Source organism: Limulus polyphemus, unplaced genomic scaffold (assembly GCF_000517525.1).
Source record: "Limulus polyphemus unplaced genomic scaffold, Limulus_polyphemus-2.1.2 Scaffold540, whole genome shotgun sequence".
NCBI lineage: Eukaryota > Metazoa > Arthropoda > Merostomata > Xiphosura > Limulidae > Limulus > Limulus polyphemus.
In genome coordinates, this window is record NW_013666150.1 from 522624 (window position 1) to 543147 (window position 20524).

A 20524-nucleotide genomic window follows, 5' to 3' on the forward strand; every position below is an offset into this window, starting at 1 on the left:
CATTGAGGTTTAAAATGGTTATGTTACACTATAGTGGTACGTAAGTAGCTGTTAGCTCAGTTGTATACATCTATTCATTTTAAATCTAGGTCAAACAAGTGGTTTTAAAGCACTTTTGTGCAATATTCTTTATTTATAATGAAAAAAGATTTTTTTTTAAAACTTGCTATATCTCAAAAATGCCTATAATTGATTTCAACTGGTGTAAACTGAAAGTCCTTTGAATGGACAGCTACGGTTAAGCATGAACATAGATTTCTGTATTATTAGTTAATTCCATATTATGATATGAATTCAAGTAATCTCATGGACACATTTCTTTCCATCAGTAACTAAACCATGTCTGATCCTTAAAACCATTACCTGACTGTTTAAAAATATAGTAATGTTGCATACTTCTAATTGTTAGGATGCAGAGTTCTCAAGATACTCACAGGGTGGCAGAACTAGCATGAATTTGATGGAGCCAGTAAGTCTCAAAATGGATCAATCCTCCCCTAAAACAATAAAAAGTGGTCTTTATAACATTAAAAGAGAAGAAATGTATTATGAGAACAATGACACTGGCAGACGTCCTCCATCATCCCATCAAAGGTTTGGTTTAATTTAGTATTTTATAGATGAACTGTTCTTTACATGTCATTAGATCTCAAATTTGATTTAGCTGAATTGTAAATATCATAAGCTTCAAAGTCTTGATAAATGATTCAAACTCTTTCAGAAAGAATTACATGGAAGAAGAAAATACACAGAAATATCTGAGATCATTGTTTTTCATTAAATTTTTCTTAAAGCTGAAATATAAAAGCTATGTTTTAGTTGTTTTACACAAAATCAAATTATGTTACAAGTTTATTGTTTTTGTAAAGATAAATTTATATTTCAAGTTTCTGGCTGAATATCTACTTCTTTTTAATGTTATTCGATTAATTTATATCTTCTGTGACTTTTTTGCTACTAGACCTGAAGTGGGAAGAGATAGTGAAGAAAGCCATGCATCTTCCAGTGGATTTCAACTCTACAGAAATTTTGACAGGGCTCGAAACTCCATTTCATCATATGAACATGCTATGCCATATCCTTATCAACCAACCTTTTTACCCCCTCCTCCATCATTTTCACATCAAACTTACAGGTACTTTGTGCATCTGTGTATCTCAACAGGTTTTCCAGTTTTATTCCATTTTATTACTAATGCCAATATTGAGTATTTTGTGTTCAATTCTTTTCATTTGCTCTTTATATATGAGGATTAAAGAATATCATAAATTGTCCAATGTTTAGTAATCACAGAAGAGGTTTAAAATCATTTGATTAGAACACTAAGTTAAACTTCTATAATAAATATTGTTTATTCTTTCAGTAATCACTGAATTTATCACTCTTGTATAATATTGCATTTACTGTTGTTCTTGTATTATAATGAAGAGAAATTGTTATTCTAACAGTATTATGTTCTACATTGGGAATAACAGGTTAGAAGATGCAACATATGTAGATCATTATGGAATGCTCAGAAACACCACGACTCACATACCTTCTTCATCGGCAAGTGTACTCCCATTTGTTGCTAGAAGTCCTTATCCACCAGAAATTTTGGGACAGTCCATCAGAGTTGCATCTCCTAGTGGTCTCTTTACTATCCATGAAAGGTGTGTGCTTTCTTGGTAACAGATATTTTATAACTATGACAACTGTTTAAATATTTAATGCTGTTTCATATGCACAGCTATATTCTAATGTTTGAGTTTCTAAAGCTATGATAATCATTCTTGTACCTGAATTACTAAAGCATGGAAATTTTTATTCAAAACACTGAAAGATAGTTGTAACAAGTAGTATCATATTTGTTATTAATTGGTGCCAGTATGAGATGTTTAAGTTAAACAGTATTATTTGTGAAGGATTACTGAATATCACTTTTTTTTTATTGCTTCTAAAGTACAAAATAGCTCAAAAAAAGATCCTTTAGAAAAATGTATATGACCTTTGAAACTTTTAAGTACATATATTAAGAATGTGATGATCAGATATTGATTGTTGTCACGTCTCATTATTAATTAGTTACTATTTTCATTATTATTACTAGATACTAATTACTCACCAGTTAAATTCAACACTTTTGCTGCAAATCTATTGCTGTCTTCAAGGAAGTCCTGTGGTGGTAGTGGCCCAGATTTGATTCTGGGTCTTCTTGACAGGAAAACTTGAGTGTTAACCACTTGTCCAGGGTCTCTCCTGTTATAAATTGATTCAAGTAATTTATTTCAATAGTTTTAAGAGGGGTATTCTGGTTTTGCTACCTCCTATACTAGATTAATTGAACATATTACCACTTAGGAGGATGTAAAAGGCTTCTTTACTTTTAAATTTCATGTAAACCTCAAAAGTTATTATTTTGCTTAAAAGTATATATGAATGTTTAAAGTTCCCTTAAAAAAAATATTAGGTTCAAAGTCTTCATTGTTATGTATCTTCCACATTTTGTTAATTGACATGATATCAAAAAACTGAAGCATCTTTGGTAGTGGTTCTAATTAGTTCTTCTTCAACAAATCTTATCTTGTCTGAGGGTAATCTTACTTGTGAAGAGTGCAGAGTTTTTTTGTATGGTAACACTGAAAACATAGATTGTAAAACAAAATTTTAGTAATATAAATAACATTTAGAGTAACAAATCCTAAGTTTTGCTAAACAAATTTGTAATATTTTGCTTCAGGTCAGTTTCTCACTTTGAATGTTTTACTTGTAGTTGTCATCTTGTGTACAGAGGTTAAGGACATTATATAAAAAGATTTTGGAGCCTCACAATATCCAATCTTGCTTTTTCTGACAACTGTGCATCTTGACAATAGCCCTGAAGCATAGTTTCCATTGCCAAAGGCTCTGTCATAAGGCTTTCTTGTCTTAGGCTCAACACTCCTTTCTTCATACTTTCTATAGTCCATCTATTGTACAAGGATAATGGTTTCCCTGTGCCTGTTTCAACAGTTTAATTACACAATTGCATTTTCCAGTATTTATTCACATGGAATAGCATGAATACTCATTCCATTCTCCAGCTGCTTTAAGGTGTGTGGCAGTTGAACAGGTGGCATGACTGGATGCATTATCTTGGTGAACTCATACCATATTGGTCTTGTTTTAAGATGGAGATCCTTCTTGCTTATGCTGGATACTGTTGCCTGGGGCATGTTGATGACTTTTGTCACTGACCTTTCTGTTTGTGGATTTTCATATGTTTATCATGGTTGGGGAATGACTTGTTTCAGGTCTCTTTCTGGATGGGTTTGATGCCCTAATTTGATCCATATTCCTTGTTTACCAATGCCATTAATTAAAAGGGATATCTCCATCTTGGAAGTTATAAATCTCTGGTCTGAACATATCTTTATGATTTGAGTGTATGAATATTTTGTTTTGGAAAGGGCTATTACATATCTTCCTGAAAATGACAAATTTTTGGTAGCATCACACTACCTATGAAATGCCAAACAGTATCAAAATGTAGTTCTGATTCATGTCGTTCCATTGTGACTTTATATCAGTTGTGGTTGTCAAGTGACTTGCTGATTTGCACATTTAAAATCATTTTAACATAACATATTCATATCTGTATTTGTGACTGATCATAGGCCTGTAAACAGACACACTTAATTGTGGTATTTCTGGGTTTTCATTTTAAGTTTTCTTTTAAGCATCATGACATTCTTAATTTAACTATCAGTATATTTTCTTGGTATTTATTTGCCCCTTTTAGAAATTTTTAGCAATCAAAAATTTTAGCAACTTTAATAAAATTAATTTTTTTTTTAGTCATGTTGGCTGGCTCTGGTGAGAGCAAGATTTTTTTCTTATTTCAAGTTTGTATATTTTCTTGCCAGTTATTATTAGTTTATACATGATTGGTGACTCTCCAGAAGTGACTTCAAGATAATTGGAAATTTATGGATTTATTGTTTTATTGTGCAGAAATAATTTTGTAAAATAATCATTTTAAGATAAGGAATAATAATATTTTAAAAATTCTTTCTGCTCTGTTTAATAAAACATTCATATTCTGCTACATCAAATAATTTCTTTTGAAATAACACAAGAAGTAACAATGATAAAAAATTGCTCAGTTACATCTTGTCATTCACAAGACTATTTAGAAAACATAATTTATTTGTGGGACTAAATTCTTAGAAATCAATTTGAATTCATAGTTATTTGGAATATTTTTGAAGACACTCATATACAACTTCTCATGCTTGTACCTGTTAAAGAATCTATTTTTAAAGACATGGATATTCTTTTTAACCTAGGGCTAAATATGCAGAGAATCGGGGACAGGAACTCTTTAGACATTCTTCCAGAGAGCTTACCAGTCAAGTTATTCAAAGTCCATTACCTGTGACATTGTCCAGAAATTCTGAATCACCAGGTAGTATTTTTGTATTTGTATTAAGTCATCTGTTGTTTGTTAAGTCAAACATTTTTATCAAACCTGATTGTAATGTTTTAAATTTACGATAACCAAGTTTATAAGTATTTATATGATCTTTCCATACATGTACTAAAAGTTCTTTGATATAATTAATTATAGTTGGATAAACTTTCCAGTGCTGTGGTTGTCCATTGGCAACGAAAAACATAATGAAATATGTAATTAAATGAAAATATCATCTTTATTTTCCAATATAGACAAATAGTAATCCAAAATCTATAAACAGTGTGCTATTTATAGATTTTGGATGACTAATTGTTTCTGATCCAAAATTGATTTATGTATGCAAAAGATTTAATAGCAATCTACACAGTTTATAAATGCTTGTGTTCACAAGTCAGTTTTATCGTATGACACTTTTTTTATTTTGAAAGATTAATATTCAAATTTCATATAAAATTTTATAAGTTTGATGAACTAGAGCCTCCAATAAGTTCTTGAAATACTACTCATTGCAATAATTCCATCATTATATATTTGGAATTAACTTTCCTTTGACACCAATACTTGTTTGTAATACTGAATATTGTGATTTCTTAGGCCATCCTGGATCCATCACCTATGGAACCCCACGTGAACACTCCAACAAACATTCCTCTCCACCTGTTGCAGCCTCCTCTACACCCCTTAATCTTGTCAGATGCAGCAATCAAAACACTAATAAGTGGGATTCTCATCATCAGATAGTATCGCAATGTTCACAGGCCAAAAGTCCACAGGAAGAATTAGGATTTAACCACTCCATATATTTACAGCAGGTATTAGCTCATTGGCAGAATACAGTCAGAAAATAATTGTATAAATTATGGTAGTGTAGTGTAAACATGTTTAACTGAAAAGGAACAACTAGTTACTTATGAAAAAATGACTTACCTTGACATTTTGCCTTACGATTTTTTCAAGATATTAACTCTTTCCCGATCACAAAAGTAGTTTTAATACAACTAACAGCTGGTACAATTTAAAGGTCAAACAACATGTTCTTAATAATTGTCACAAATGATATCAAATTCCAACAGTATAATGGAACAGTGTATATTTTAAAACAGTTACTTAGTGAAGAAATAGGAGATAAATAAGTATAGACTTTACTCTTATGTAGAAATATCTTTGCAATATTAGGTCAATTTGTTTATCAAAACAGTTTATTTTGATTTAAATTGCCTATGCTTGATTGTAAGTCAGTTATCTTGTTAGTATTTTTTAGTTATATTATGGTGAAGGTATGGGTTTGGTAAAAAAAAAATGTTATATTTGTAGACAATTTTTAAGTATTAAAGGAGTCTTAAAGCTGCTAAAATTCGACATTTTTATAACAATTTGTTTATCAAATGCAGTTAGAATGTACAAGTCACCCATTAATCAACTTGAAGATAGTAGGAAATATTCTATGTGATATCGTATGATAAACAAAGAAATTTATTTATGTGCTTAAAAGAAAAAGTTTAGTGTTCTTATATGATATAAGTTTGTTTTTATTAGGAGTTACAGCAGCCTTTGGCAATGACAGGAAGAAGGCCAGTAATGAGTGAGCTTCAGTCTATCTTCAGAGATAAAAATTATAATAAAAATCATTCCATTTCTCAGAGAAGACAAGGTCCCATTTCCCCAACTATGGATGTAAGTTATTCACGAAGCTCATCTTTACCAAGCTCTAGCCATCCAATACATTCAGAAAGATTGATGCTAAAACCAACAACCTATTCCTCAAGACTAGAACCACTGGATAGGTTGACTCTCCTCAACCAGGAGAGGAAGAGTGTTATATCTGCTGATAATAGTCCCCATTCACAAGCTGAAATGTGTAAGACAGGGGCTGTTCCTCCAAGAGTCCTAACTCCTCATAAATCCAATTTCAGTAGCACCTTAAGTGAACCAAAATCAACATTAGGAGAGATCATTACAAACCTGACTGTAAACAAGGCTCAGACTATGTTTGAAAATCACTTGGATACCTCTGTATTGAAAACTGAGGCTATCGGCAGAGACTTAACACAACAAGTTATTCCTAATGTGCAAGTTCAAAAAGCTGGTTGTAATACTCAAGCAGCAATAACAGGCTGCACCAGTCAGTGGTCTGGACTTGTCAGTAAGCTTGATTTAGAGTGGGAGAAACTTCAGAAGGCCAGGTTGGCAGGTAAATGTGGAGACAGTGATGATGAGGTGGAATCAGAAAATGAGGAAAACTGTTTAAAAGAAATTTTGATTATTACCAAAGGACCCCCCTTATCACTTGATCTCAGTCCAAAGGTATGTCTGTTTTCCTTTATAGTTATCTGTTGTTTCTTGAAGAAATTTAAGCCAAAATGTGGTATATGTAATACATAATTCCATTAAATAACTCTGCTCACACAATAGCTTTTTAGGATCTTCCACTGCCCTCTAATGCATTTAAATAAATTTTCTTGCTTGATGCACTTGCCTTTAGTTCGAGCTGCTCATTTAGCATGTGACAACCCTCCACCAATAGGAACACTACACACTTTCCTAGATTAGCTGGCTTCCTCTGTACTGTTTTATATAACAATATAAATATAACAGCTGGTGTTCCTCTTCCACCTCTTTGTCCAGACTTGCATATCCTGGGAGTTGGTTGCATCTGGGCTTAATGTCAATGTTTTGGAGCTCTTAGCTGTATCTTTTCCTCCATCTTCTGAGGGTGAAGGTGGTTATGGTGCATTCCAACAACTCCATAGTGGTCTCATACATTACCAGACAAGGGGCTACCAAATCTACGTCCCTTTGTTTTTGTACTCTGGAGCTCCTATTCTGGGCCTGTGTGCACTGGATACAGCTCTTGTCTTGCCATATTCCCGGTACTTTAAATATTGTTGCAGATCAGTTATCACATCCACACAAGTTGGTAACAAATGAGTAATTTTCACCTTTCCATTGTCTAAAATGGCTGCAACTTTCAAACTATGGTGAACAATTAGCTTAGACTGTCAATGTAGCATTTCTGTTTTTTGTTTTTTTAATGGATTTGAGGACAGATTGGATATGAAACAACCTACAAAGATGAGAAACCCTATTACAACATGAGCAAGTCTAGATGTTAGGCTTAGATGCACTGTAGTATGGTACATTTCTAGTCCATTTAATTGGGAGGCTTATAAGTTATAAGTAAGAACAAATTTAAAGTACAGTTTTCTGGTGGTTATGCTTTCATCTGGGAACCCTGTACATAGATGTATATGCCACCCATCTGAACAACAAACTGCTGTCTTTTTGGTCTCTGGTTCCTCAACCCTTCAGGGTAGATGCCTTCAGTCAGGAATGGAGGGGCCTTCACATTTATGTCTTCCCAATTATTTGTCTCCTCAGCAAAGTAATCTCCCTCATCCACACCACTCAGTGTCGAGTTCTCTTGGTGGCTCCCTTGTGCCTGGCTCAGCCTTGATTCCTGAGGCCTTTAAAATTGTCACATTTCTCTGCTCCTCCTTCTGTCTCTTTTTCTTATCCATCAATCTTATTTGGACATCTTCCATCTTGCCATTCCGATCCTTTCCCTCCTGTTCCAGTCTTTTCATGTTCTTCGTCCTCACTGTGCTTTTCTTGTGACTGATTGGAATCTCACTGTTGTCCTTTTTGCCCTTTCCAAACCTCCCTTTTGAACCTTTGGCTTCATGTTCCTTGTATCATCTTTCCCTCTAAATCTATTTTCTTCTCCTCCTGGCTTGCCATTGTCATAGGTCTGACCTTTGTGATCGATGTTTCCTTTACCTTTTTATTGTAGTACATATATTGTGCTATACTGGACCGTTCCATCCTTCTCAAGACCTCTGCTGCCTGTGAGGGTGATTCTGCCTTTGCTCCCATCTCCATCCCTTCCATTTCCCATATTTATTCCCGGCCTGATCTGGATTGATGTCTGTGTCCTGAGCAGGCTCTGCAGTGCTATGTAGCTCATATAGCTTCCTTTCGGGGTTCCCATTTGTTTAATCCCTGGAACCTTTCTGTGGCACATGCCCTCTTCTCCATAACCCTTACAGATTGGCTTACTCTTCCCTCTCCTTGGAAGGGAGTCATCTTTATTGTGTCTCTTCTTATCAGAATCGATATATCACCATGTCTCTAGCTGCTTGTTTTATTCATCCTCTGGCGGAGATCATCCAGGCTGGAACATGGACTACTCACCATAACTTTGTTGCTTTCTACATACACTATCTGTCTGTGGCTTTCTCTGGTGGATATTGTGTACCTCCTGTGGCGATTTTACATGCTTTGGTTCAACCCTAACTTGTGTTAGCATCTTTTTCTAGTATTTTTTTCAGAGGCCTCCTTTTTTTCAATATATATATTCAGATTTCACTCAGTGGTGAGTGTTGCCTGGTCAGGTATGCTTTCCTATAAACCCACACCGAATACCTTTATGGTGATAACACACACTGTTGAGACGGGGTGTTCCACAAGATCACTAGGGGTGTGTATATATATATATATATACATATCTGTTTCTCAATATGTCGAATTCTGGTAATTACTAGGCAGACCATCACTCATTGACTGTCATGAGTAAAGCAGAAGGGGACGGCTTGCCCATCCCTGCCACTTCTTTGATTGAATGAATCAGGAGTGGTTTGTTTTTCAAAATAGGGTTTCATGGTCACCCAATGCACTTTCTCCTGTGTGACATTTCTCCAGACTCCCTAATGCCTTTTACCCCCTCCTTTCCTCGAGAGGAGTTTGGGAGTCCTTGCAACTTCCCAGTTCCTAGCCACTGTTTTGACTTACCTTAGTTTTATTTTTCTAATTCTTATGAGTTTATGAAAAATATAATTCACAAACTGATATCTGTGTTATTTCATAAGTGACATGTTGACAAATTTAAAATTTATTGATAAAATTATAGTATTCACAGAACTTGTTCCACAAAAAAATCTACTATCTAATGTGAGGGCTGGTGTAAAAGAAACCTATAGTTTTCTTTTTTAAATTTTATATGTATATTTTTCCCCACTAACTTCCCCAAAATAACACTCAGTCGAATTTAGCCTAATTCCCAGTCACACTTATGTTTTATGTATTCTGAGTTGTGTTTATTTATTGGATTAGGCCTTCAGTTGTCGGATATGATGGGCCAAAAAAAAAAGCTTTGTGACATTGGTTATTTTGTGTTTTTCACATTTTATGATTATATCTATTTAATCACTTCTAAGAAATATATGTTTTCAAATTTACACAATACTCAATATTGACTCAGAATTTTGATCTCAAGGCTACATTTTGGGAGTTCCTCAATTTAAGAGTTCTTCTCAATCTCTTTTCAAAAACAATTGGTAATAAATAATAAAACACTAAAACTAGTGTAATGAACCAAGCTTACATAAATATGGGTGTTACAACATTTTTAGTAACAAATTTGTTCTCAAGTGAATTATCAAGAGTGTGGTTTGGCTACTAAATCGAACAAAATTGTTTCTCAGGCACGGATCATCTCAGCAAAGTGTTTTATGCTAAATGCAGAACATACTTTGAAGTTCCCAGAGTGTACTAATTAATTTTCATATCTCATACATGAATTATTATGAATAATTACATTTGTTATTATTGTGAAAATGTAAATATGGACAGTACTGTTTCATTTTATAGGCACTTAATAAAATTTGGGGTGTGATTTGTTGGATAATTCAGTTTCTTCAAGTTCATTCTCTTAAGACAGATTATAGTTTCTTTTAGGCATCTAACAAACATTTTTATTAATAATTTATTCAAAATATTTATTACATTAAGTGTTGCATATAGGCAGTTATTATTTCTTTAAATCTAAAAGCAAGGTTAGTGACATTTAATTTTTGTTACTATGTCACCAACTTAATGTTAAATTATAATTTTTTAAGCTGGTACATGTATTTTATGTTTAAATTTTTCAGAAACTTGAATTTCTTGATACAGTTGGTTTGACAACTCATCAGAAAAAACAAGGTATTTATTAGTATATGAAACAGTTCTTTTTATTGGAATGCAGTCAGCTTATATAACCTTGTATTTACAGCATTGTATACTAAAATGCTGTACACTAACTAGTGTCTGAACTAACTAGTATAATGATAACCATGTTGTGTTAATCTAGTGTTTAAAAGTGATCAATGTTTGTGACACACAACCTTTTTATAGACCTACACAAATGATGTGTATTAAATACTTTCATGAAAAATAATTAAAATTACATTTCTTTAAATATTATTAATATGAAACTCTGAATGAAAATAAAGTTTATAATAAAATTCCAACCACATAGTTTGTGATTTCTACTTGTTACATTTTGTAAGTAAAGTTACTATTTTTATATACAGTTACATAAGAAGTTTTCATAACAGTTGTGAAAGATTGGTTAGTTTTTTAGAAACTTTCCATCTCACTTGATATTTCATTTATAAAACTGTAATAATTTACATACATTTATACAGATGAAAAAAAATATTTTGGAATTTCTTTGCAGAGCTAGAGTTTGCTAAATATCTTCAAGGGAGAAAAGTTTTACAAGAACGACCAGTTTTCCCTCTAGACAGCAATAACACCAGTAGAGAGTGTTCTCCATTGCCACTAACAACAAATATCACTTCTGAAGAACTATGTTTTGCTGCTGACTTTCCACATAAAGTTAAATTTTTACAGTTCCTTGCTTTGAAGTTAACAACTTTTCAGGAGAAGATAGGTAAGGAGTAACGTTTATGAAAAATGTTTTACAATGACCATGTTAAATACCATCTAACAGGTTAATGAGTTATTTTTTTATCTATAATACTTTTTTTTACCTCATGGCTCAAATTATCCAAATAATATCGAATTCATTAATTATGGTAGTCAGGTATTGTATTTGTTCATAGAATTTTGATGATGTTAATGGTATTTATTTACTTTCATTGAAAACACTTATGGAAGCAGTTTTTTTATGCTGATTTATACAAAGTTCAAATAACAATGCTAAACTGTATTTTTAGTATAAAATTTTCTTATACATTACCCTGGTAAATAACAAGAAGAAAAGATTCCAAATGAAATAACTAAAAATAAAAGAACATCATAATTGTCTATGAGCAATTGACTTGCACAAGGATGTATTAAACTGTCTAATTCTAATTGTATGGATGCTTTGATATGATTTAGGCTATCTAAAGTATTAGTAAGTAAAAATTGTATAACCACATTGGCAACATCTAAAATTGGAAAAGTGAAACAAACAGCAGTGGAACCTTATAAATAATCTAGAGTAATAACCTTGTTCACATAACCCAACTGGAAGTCCTTTCTTGTTGATCAGTTTCTTAAGCCATCTAAGCAGTGTGCTGCTGTTAATGGTAGGGCAAATAAGATTTAAGGTTGTATGTACAGGAATACTGAATACAAGTCTAATGAGGCTATACCATTGTATAAGTTGTTGGTTAGGCCACATTTGGAATATTGTGTTCAGTCTTGCTCTTTACTTCAGGAGAGACATTGAATTTTTAGAAAGGGTTCAGAGGAGGGCTACTAGGATGATACCTGGAATGGAAAGGTTGTCATACTAGGACAGGTTAATGTTTCTGAAATTATTTTATCTTGTAAAAAGAAACATTAGATGGGACCTGATTCATGTGTTTAAGATTGTTAAGAGAACTTAACATGTCAATGCATCTTTTTTTTGGGGGGTACTTAATGCTGAAAATGGTAGGACCAGGAAGCACAATCATAGACTTTGGCAGGATAGGAGTTATCTTCAGTTAAAGTAGTTTGTTTTTTCTAACGGAGTAGTAGGTGATTTTTGAAATGGGTTGTTTTCAGACATTGTGGAAACTGTAATTTTGATTGATTAGGGCTGGCTTTAAGATTTTTTTTTCAATTGTTTAGTGGATGGGAAAACTTAGATGGACCAACAGGTCCCTTGTTGTCCTTAAATGTTATGAGGCAAAAAGCAGAAAATGAAGCAAGGTTACATATTGCAATTTTTTTCTTTAAAAACAATTATTAATCTTGGTAAAATAAAAAGTTATTTGTTTATTAATATGGATATTTCAAGTTTGAATCGAAAAAATATAGTAAGAACACAAGACAATTAAGTGAAAATCATGATGGATTGCTCTTTTGAGATATGACCAATGGACAGGAAGAGAACAAGACCATTTAAAAGGTTTACATTTTTGATTCACAAATATTCTTTCTTACAAATACTTTTTTTAGTTATTTCTTTCAATGTCAGTTTTTTATTTGTAGTTTTGTGCATAACTACTGATAAAATTTTACAGTTCTCTTTAATAATTAAAGGACTAGCTTAGGATTTTGAAGCATCCTTATAGAAGAAATGTTGTAGAATTTGAAACTACTTTGATACAAGAACTAACTTAGCATTTCATACCACATTAATACAATACTAGCTTAGCCTTTGGAACCACTTGAATACAAGGACTAATTTATTTACTTGAACTACCATAATTAACATATGGATTACTTTAGCTATGTGAACCACCTTAATACATTAAAGGCTTAGTTTAGTTTAGGAACCATCTCATTTGGAACTAACATTCATATATTAGTTTGGCGAGTGAAACTTAATTTATAACAAATGAAACCCCCTTTAGTTACTAGTTATTCCTCCTGTCAGATCTATCTCTACTTATGAAAAGATCTAAAGTATTGTGTTTTCTACATACAGAGATTGAGAGAAAGTGGAAAGTAACTGAAGAAGGCAGAGTTCGTCAAAAGCAAAAATTAAAGTCTAAATGTCAAAAGAAGGCCAAAGTCCGTGACAGAAAACCAGGTAATGTGGGCCTAACTTTGATATTATTTATATGACTTGTACTAGCAAGTATAGTAGATTTATTTGGCAGTAGGGCACTGTATTAAAATACATATTAATAATTTTAATCATCAGCTCTATAATATTACCATACACATGTATAGTAGTAGCTTATATTTACTTAAATACAAAGACAATTTTAAAATTATTGTAATGGATTCTTTAATTCCAGAGTAGAATTCTAGGAAAGATATTTATCTAATGAATATATACATATATATACGCATATATGAATTGTTCATAAAGAGCTTACACTCATGTATACAATATAGCTACATATTTGTGATTACCTCAAAGGAGGTATTATATTAGACAACCATATATTCAATTATTTATTTTATATTGGCTTGAAAAGGAAAAAAACAAATGATCATGTCAGTACAAAAAGCTCAATATATATCATAAAAGTAGTGAGCAATTACAGAATTCTATGATTTCATGAGCAATCCATTGATAACACAGGCCTGCGATGGTTTTAGTTTTATCTGTTCTACAGTAATTCCTGTAGCTGAATCCAAAAATGATATCCATTTTTCTCCATCGCGTACAGATTTTTCACAAAATGTCATAACACAATACATAATAGAAAGACTACAACATGTAATTTTGAGACTAAAAGACGTGGATTTCACAAAACAAATCAGGATGAATGAGGATGCATATTTGTTTGACAGTCAATGTTCTTCCCTTTTCTTCTGTTTGTTTGTATTTTTGTTAAGAAACATAATAATAAAAAATATTTATTGTGGTAAATGAAGTAATAATTTGATCTAAGTAAGAGGTTTTGTTTCTTCCTGATTTGTAAAAAATTCTTACGTGATAGAAAAAAATGAATATTATTTTCGATATTTAAATAATTTTCAATATGCAAATCAGTGAGTCATATGACAACCATAACTGATAGAAATCTGTACAAGAACTACATTTTGACATTGTTTAGCATTCATAGGTAGTGTGATGCCACCAGAAATTGATTGCATTTGGGAAAAGTATTTAACAACCTTTTCTGACAAAAAAATTACTTGTGCACTCATATCATAAAGTTATGTTCAGATTGGGAATTTAGAATTTTAAATAAAGGAAATATATGCAGCACTAATTATTTGGGACTACTTACCTCAGTACTAAATTGAATATGCATATGTTACCATGATAAAACACTCAACTCAATTTTCTTTTAAATTAAACAGCAACGAAAAAAACAACCAATTGGTCACCATATTTACAATACTTTGTTTCCTTCATCTTCAGTTTTGGCAACAATCCTACGCAAATTGTATTAACAAGTTTAATTTTATAGTTCTTTGCATGCCTCATGTCCTGCTAACACAAATTATTTGAAAAAATTGAACTTTATTGTTTCTTATGTAAATAATAAGCCTTTTGAAAATGTATTTAACGTTACATAACCTGTATAACAGAAATTATAGATTAGTCCAGATGCAAGCCATATATTACTGGCAGATTCTGATAACTTCATTTAAAACATTTGAAAAGTAGATATACAGTACACTGGATACTGTGCATAATACATACTTACCAATGAATTAAAAAAATACTAACTGGGTGTTGCCACTTTTTAAATAAAAATGTTTGGGATGTTTGTTTGTTTGAAGTTAAGCACAAAGCTGCACAATGGGATTTCTGTGCTTTGCCCACCACAGGTATCGAAACCCGGTATCTAGTGTTGTAAGTTTGCATACATACTACTGTGCCACTGGGGGGCTCGAGATAATGTTACATGAGCAATGAACAGTATATTTTAACTTCAAATATCAGCATTTCATTGTTTTTTTCTGTATGAAATTATATGTATTTTTGTATCTTAACATATTTATTTGTTGTATTTCAGAGGGAGAAAATTTCGTTTTGTTCTAGGAAGCAATACCATAAGACTTAATTTCATGTGCAAGTAGATACAAAACTGTTGAGATGTCATCCCTCCTAGTGTTACATTACTGGTCTAGTAATATATATGTGACCTTTGGAGTGGCTTGTAAAATATCATAGGTGTAATTTTTTATCTGTACTTCAGAATGCTCAAATTTAGAAATAATGTAAATGAGGAGAAAATGCACTTTTCTTTAAAGGAAAATTTTATTATAGTTTCAATTACAACATTTATGTTGTTATATTGATAACTTAGTCATTGTGGTTGCATATTTTATGAAAAAATAAATATTTGTTTGCAATTTATGTGCACATCTTATTTTGAGATTTCAATGATGTAACTTCTGCTTATGCAATTTTCACTGTTAAATTAGAAATAACTTCATTGGAGAGGTTACCAATGAGAAGCAAAAAACGAAGATTACAGCCTAGTCCTAACCAATCAGTATTTAAACTATTAAACACAAATGTTTACTGCTGGTTTGATGTTCTTACCATATCTAAAATTATGACTACATAAAAGCTAAACATTTTACAGTTGAAGTGGTCGAAGAAATTAGGTATCAATTTATGGGAGAAAAAAGTTAGTCTTTACTGAAACTAAACAAACACAAGCCCATATAATTTGCAAGTATGCTTCCATTTTTGCTAATTACGTAGAATTAAATTATTTCGACAGTGCCTAAAAACAGAACACACATACCACTGGTTTGAAGATTTGAGAAAGATACATGGAGTTTAGTAGCAGCTGTTATTTTAAGAGGAGGGTTGTAATCTTCTTGAGCTGAAGCTTCATTTAGGATATATAACATTTTGGGAGTACGTGACATTTGATATAGTACATGGAATTTCAAAATGCTACAATGAAATATATGTAGAAGAATTTTCACAGAACTGGCTTTTATTAACCAGAGGATGAAGCGTGCCTGTAAAGAATGTAGTACTTTTAGTGAACAGATGTTCTTACCAAGCTGTTTATATACCCAATTATTAAAAGAAAACTTTCTATACAGTTAAAGTAGTTCATCTTAAGTCCACAAGAAGCTGATGTTTAAAAAAAAAGATATTAAAATGTTACAACATTCTGGTAATGATAATAATTAAAGCAAATGAAAACTATTCTAGGTCATTCAACTTAAAAAGTTTTGTATGTAGAGATTTATATTTGATTTTTACATGTCATACAGAGCAAGATGTCCACTCAGCTGTCAGTGCAATTCCTCGTTACTCCAATCCTTCTCCTGGACAAGACAGTGATTCTAAAAGCCAGAAAGTGGTCTCTGTACATAAAACATCAGGCATGAAACACGAAAAGCTAGCCAAAGATTTTGTACAGGAGTTTCACAAGTCAGTGTTAGAAACCACCCAGCAACAGTTAGGTAAGTCATTAAAACTTGAAAGTATCCTATTAGTAAACCTTTTTAAGATTTTAAGTACATCAAAAATATATTATTAGAATCCTTTTAGGCCTAGCAAACTATTCATCTTTATATGTGCCAGTTGCCTTAAAAAAAAATTTTTGACATACTTTGTAAATATGAATGTTTCATGTTAAAGCTTTCTGCAGATATTAAAATACAGTACAATGTGAAATAATTAAGTCAAGTACCTACAGTGCAATTAATTGTTTCACAATAAATTGACCCTTGCTGTGTGTGAATGAATTATTCAACTTCTTTAAAAAAAACCTAAACTCTTTATATATACAGCTGGGCAAAATCGCCAGTGGTCAGCAAAGAAAAGGACAGGGATCAGTTCACCTCCAACTCTGGACTTTCCTGAAATGATAAGTTATCGGGAAAAGGCTGAGAAGTACCATTGGCCCGGTATTGAAGTGATAATGGAAGTCTATGAAAATTACTTAAGAGGTGAAATTAAGGATTTATGTTTTATTTTATCAAACAGTATTTTTATTGGACATTTTCTTGCCTTCACTAGGAACTTTTTGAACAATCTTTATGACAGAAACTTCATAATAACGTTCACTTCGTAATATTAACTTTATACAGAATATTTAACATTTAATGGATTTCGTAAAACAATGCTGAATTGTTACAGTTCTGTAGTAGTTTTAAATAAAGATAGAATAAGCTTCTTACAAAAAAAAAGTTTTCTGTTGAGAAAATTCCAGTTACTACAAATCTTTTCAAATGCTGATGTAACTTGGAGCTTCACAGGCAGTACTTGAAATTCTGAGAAAGTAAAATGTATGACGAAAAACAATATCTTTGTGTTCAATTAAAGAGCAGTTGCAAGCTGCAAAACCTGCAGTGCTGGTTCAAACTATTGGATTTTCATATTTAATGAAGTAAGAAATTCACATGTCACACCTAACTGCTTTTAAAGCTTACAGTAACTGTTGGAATTTTAGAGCACCAAGATTAAATGGGTTGAGATAAAAATTCAAATCTTTGTTGTTTTTTAGGTTCTTATCATAATGTCTTGAAAAGGAAATTCTATGGCTAGCTAACTCAAATTAACCAAAAAGTGGTCAGTTTATAGACGGTTTAGATATTGTATCTGTCTCGTAATTTTTTTGCACTGTTGCACTGCAACGTGATTTCAAATATGTTGTCCATTAAGTTTTAACTATGTCATTTATATCAAGAATTGTTTGAGAGAGTTTGCAGTGCAAAATAATAAATTAGGTCACTCACAACAGATTTAAAATTGTTCATTGAATTCCCAGAACAAAAGCAAGAACAAGAGTTTCTGGTAGAAAGGTGCCATTATTTACAGAGGAAAAACCAAGATGCTAACAATAATGCAGAGAGGCTCCATTATCAAATGACTGTAAGTTTGTTTTTCATTTATTAGTGGTAATACTAACTTGTACCTAGAATATATAGAATTGAAACTGTCTGGTGATTATCACTACAGAAATACCCCATCTTTCAGATATTGATAAATGCTCTACATATTTTGTTCTATGTTGGTGAGAGTGAGAGTAGTTTGTCACACAATTAACACAGCTGAAGGGTATTTTTCTTTCTAGGATGACACTATGTTATTGAAAAATGTTTGTAAATCACTGAAGCATAATATAATTACATACATTTATTATACAGTAACTGCTACCTCTGTTCATTAGATAAAACAGTTATGTTAGAGATATATACATATTTTATACAAGAAATCTTTATCTTTTATCATAGGAACTTCTACAATTAAAGTATCGACTAGATGAAGAAAGACACGGCCATCAGGCTGCAATTGACTACTTAAAAAGGACTCTGCAGCTGATGAGGTAGTATCCAAATTGTGTCAAGTGTTATTTTGGACCTGCATAACGTGATTGCATTTCCAGACTAGTGTTTCAAGTAAACAGTGGGAAAAGAAGACTACCACTGTAAAAATCTTACTTTCATCTCATCATATATTTACACAATTCCATTACTTGACAGGGTAGTCTTGTTCTAGCCTTGTTTTGTGTTTGTGCTCTAGAAATTGCTGTAATTTAAAAAAAATAATTTATTTTTTCTTGATGAAATGAAGTAGCATGGTAGTGTGACACTTATTGACAAAGTTATTTATTGCTTCACCATAGCTACTGTGTTATCATTTGTGAAGGACCAACACTTCAAGGAGAGAAGGGAATAATAACTTATTCTTGTACTGGTTTTCTTTTTCATATACAATTTTGGTGCAAACTTTTTTATACAAATCTCAAAGACTTTTGCCTTTTTTTTTACTATCTTTTAATCATGTGTGGAGTGTTATTTGTGCTTAGAAATTTCTGTTGTAGTTAAATTTAAGTATTTACTATATAAAGCATTTTTGTAATAAACAAAATACAAGGGAACTTAACTAAATAATTTATTAAAAATAACTCTTCTTTCTATGTAGAACTTCCTTCTACTGGGAAAGTTTATATAATTTTGATAATGGTAACTATGTAATAATTTTATCTCTGCATTGATTTTAAGGATGAAATTATACAAGTAGAACACTCAGCTGTACCTATATTTCTAAATTTTTTGTTTAGCTTAATGGCTACCTCCTCTTTGTAGAAACTATAATTGTGTGCTGCCATTTAGTTCTGAACTAAATGCAACTATGGAATTTTGAAGTAAAGAAAAACCATTAGAAAAAAAGTGAGTTTTACATACAATTCAAAAAGTCATGTTAAATAATACAAAATTACAAAACTTCTCTGGTAAAATTGTGATAAAAAGGACTTAATAACATACCATCTAGAAAAACTAAATGTAAGTTAGACTGGTAGTTTTGTAAATCCTGTAGTTATTGAAGTGACTCAATAGTTGTATCCACTCTGGTAATTTCATCAGTTGGAGCATCTGGACTTCTTTCTAAAATTCAATTTAACATACAAAATACAATAATAAAATTTTGAGGTACCTGAAATTTTATTGTGATTATATCAGATATTAGATACATATTTGTGTATAACAAATTTTAATTGCAATGTATTTAAAAATTTTCCATTACAAGTGCCCATTTTTTGTTTGCACTGTGTAAAAACACTAACAAACTAGGTTCAATGTGTACTGAAGAGGTCAAGGAAGCAGTAAGAATGTCAATATATATCAGTAACAACCTAATAAATCTGTAGCACTGTTCTTAGCTCACTTGTGTGTGGATTTTATTAGTGTGTATATAATGTATATAATTTACTTTCTGTCAGTTTTTAAACTTGTATAGAATTGTGGGTTCAGGCTTAATATGAAGTCCACTATCATAATACAAGTTTAATAATTTTTATTAACACAATTTTTAGTACCAAATGATAGTTTTAAACCTTGATTATACTGTAAGGTATTTTAAAGGAAAAACTAAATACCAAAAATTTTCATAATATACAGATAACCAATTTAGCCCTGACAACACTGAATGTAACTATAAACTGAAAAAACAAAAAAAATCAGTATGTTCATAAATCTGTCTCCAACAAAAATTAACCACCACCTCAAAGAGTCTTAGTTTTTTACAAAACACCTTAGAACACTTGGTAGTCCCAGTGTTACTAGAAAGTGTAAATGCAAAAACAAGAGTAATTTAAAATTAATAAAATGCTATGCTATATTAACGTCTATCAAATTCAAGTTCACACATGCTCCATGCAACTCTAAATAAATGTCTTGTTTGAAAATCTCTTTTACTCAGTAGAGAGTTCACATATACGTTTACAAGTAAGAAAATAAACATGTTTGTTGTCTTTATTTTTTGTGTATTCACTGTATTGTATTGAAGAAAACGGTTATGAGGCCCGTGCTCGTCATTCTCTCAGTTATATGACCCGCTGTGAAAAAAGGTTGGTGACCCCTGTATTGAGAGATAACTGAACTTCCAAGTATTTTTTCTTAATTTTTTCTCCATCTACTGAGAGATAAATGAACTTCCAAGTATTT

At 31.7% G+C, this 20524-nt stretch overlaps 2 protein-coding genes across 2 annotated transcripts in view; both read left to right on the top strand.

Annotated features, from left to right (window-relative positions):
• LOC106458976 (genetic suppressor element 1-like) overlaps positions 1-16074 on the top strand; it is a 29758-nt gene extending 13684 nt beyond the window's left edge. The window contains exons 4-14 of the mRNA XM_022385336.1: positions 410-594; positions 962-1135; positions 1476-1652; positions 4308-4426; positions 5030-5247; positions 5972-6739; positions 10363-10414; positions 10932-11147; positions 13122-13226; positions 15530-15600; positions 15940-16074. Coding sequence (XP_022241044.1) covers positions 410-594; positions 962-1135; positions 1476-1652; positions 4308-4426; positions 5030-5247; positions 5972-6739; positions 10363-10414; positions 10932-11147; positions 13122-13226; positions 15530-15600; positions 15940-16074 — 2220 coding nt within the window. The remainder of the gene's footprint in view (positions 1-409; positions 595-961; positions 1136-1475; positions 1653-4307; positions 4427-5029; positions 5248-5971; positions 6740-10362; positions 10415-10931; positions 11148-13121; positions 13227-15529; positions 15601-15939) is intronic.
• Positions 13-19739, top strand: LOC111085665 (genetic suppressor element 1-like). Its single transcript, XM_022385351.1, has 5 exons — positions 13-101; positions 16343-16534; positions 16865-17023; positions 17845-17948; positions 18311-19739. The coding sequence occupies exons 2-5, from the start codon at positions 16456-16458 to the stop codon at positions 18404-18406; spliced, it is 438 nt and encodes a 145-aa protein (XP_022241059.1). The 5' UTR covers positions 13-101; positions 16343-16455; the 3' UTR covers positions 18407-19739.
• Positions 19740-20524: the final 785 nt, after the last annotated feature.

Coding starts and splice junctions, on each gene's coding strand:
- LOC111085665 (XM_022385351.1), top strand. CDS start 16,456: ATGAAACACGAAAAGCTAGCCAAAGATTTTGTACAGGAGTTTCACAAG. Junction 17,024..17,844: donor CTATGAAAATTACTTAAGAG/GTGAAATTAAGG, acceptor TTGAATTCCCAG/AACAAAAGCAAGAACAAGAG. Junction 17,949..18,310: donor GGCTCCATTATCAAATGACT/GTAAGTTTGTTT, acceptor CTTTTATCATAG/GAACTTCTACAATTAAAGTA.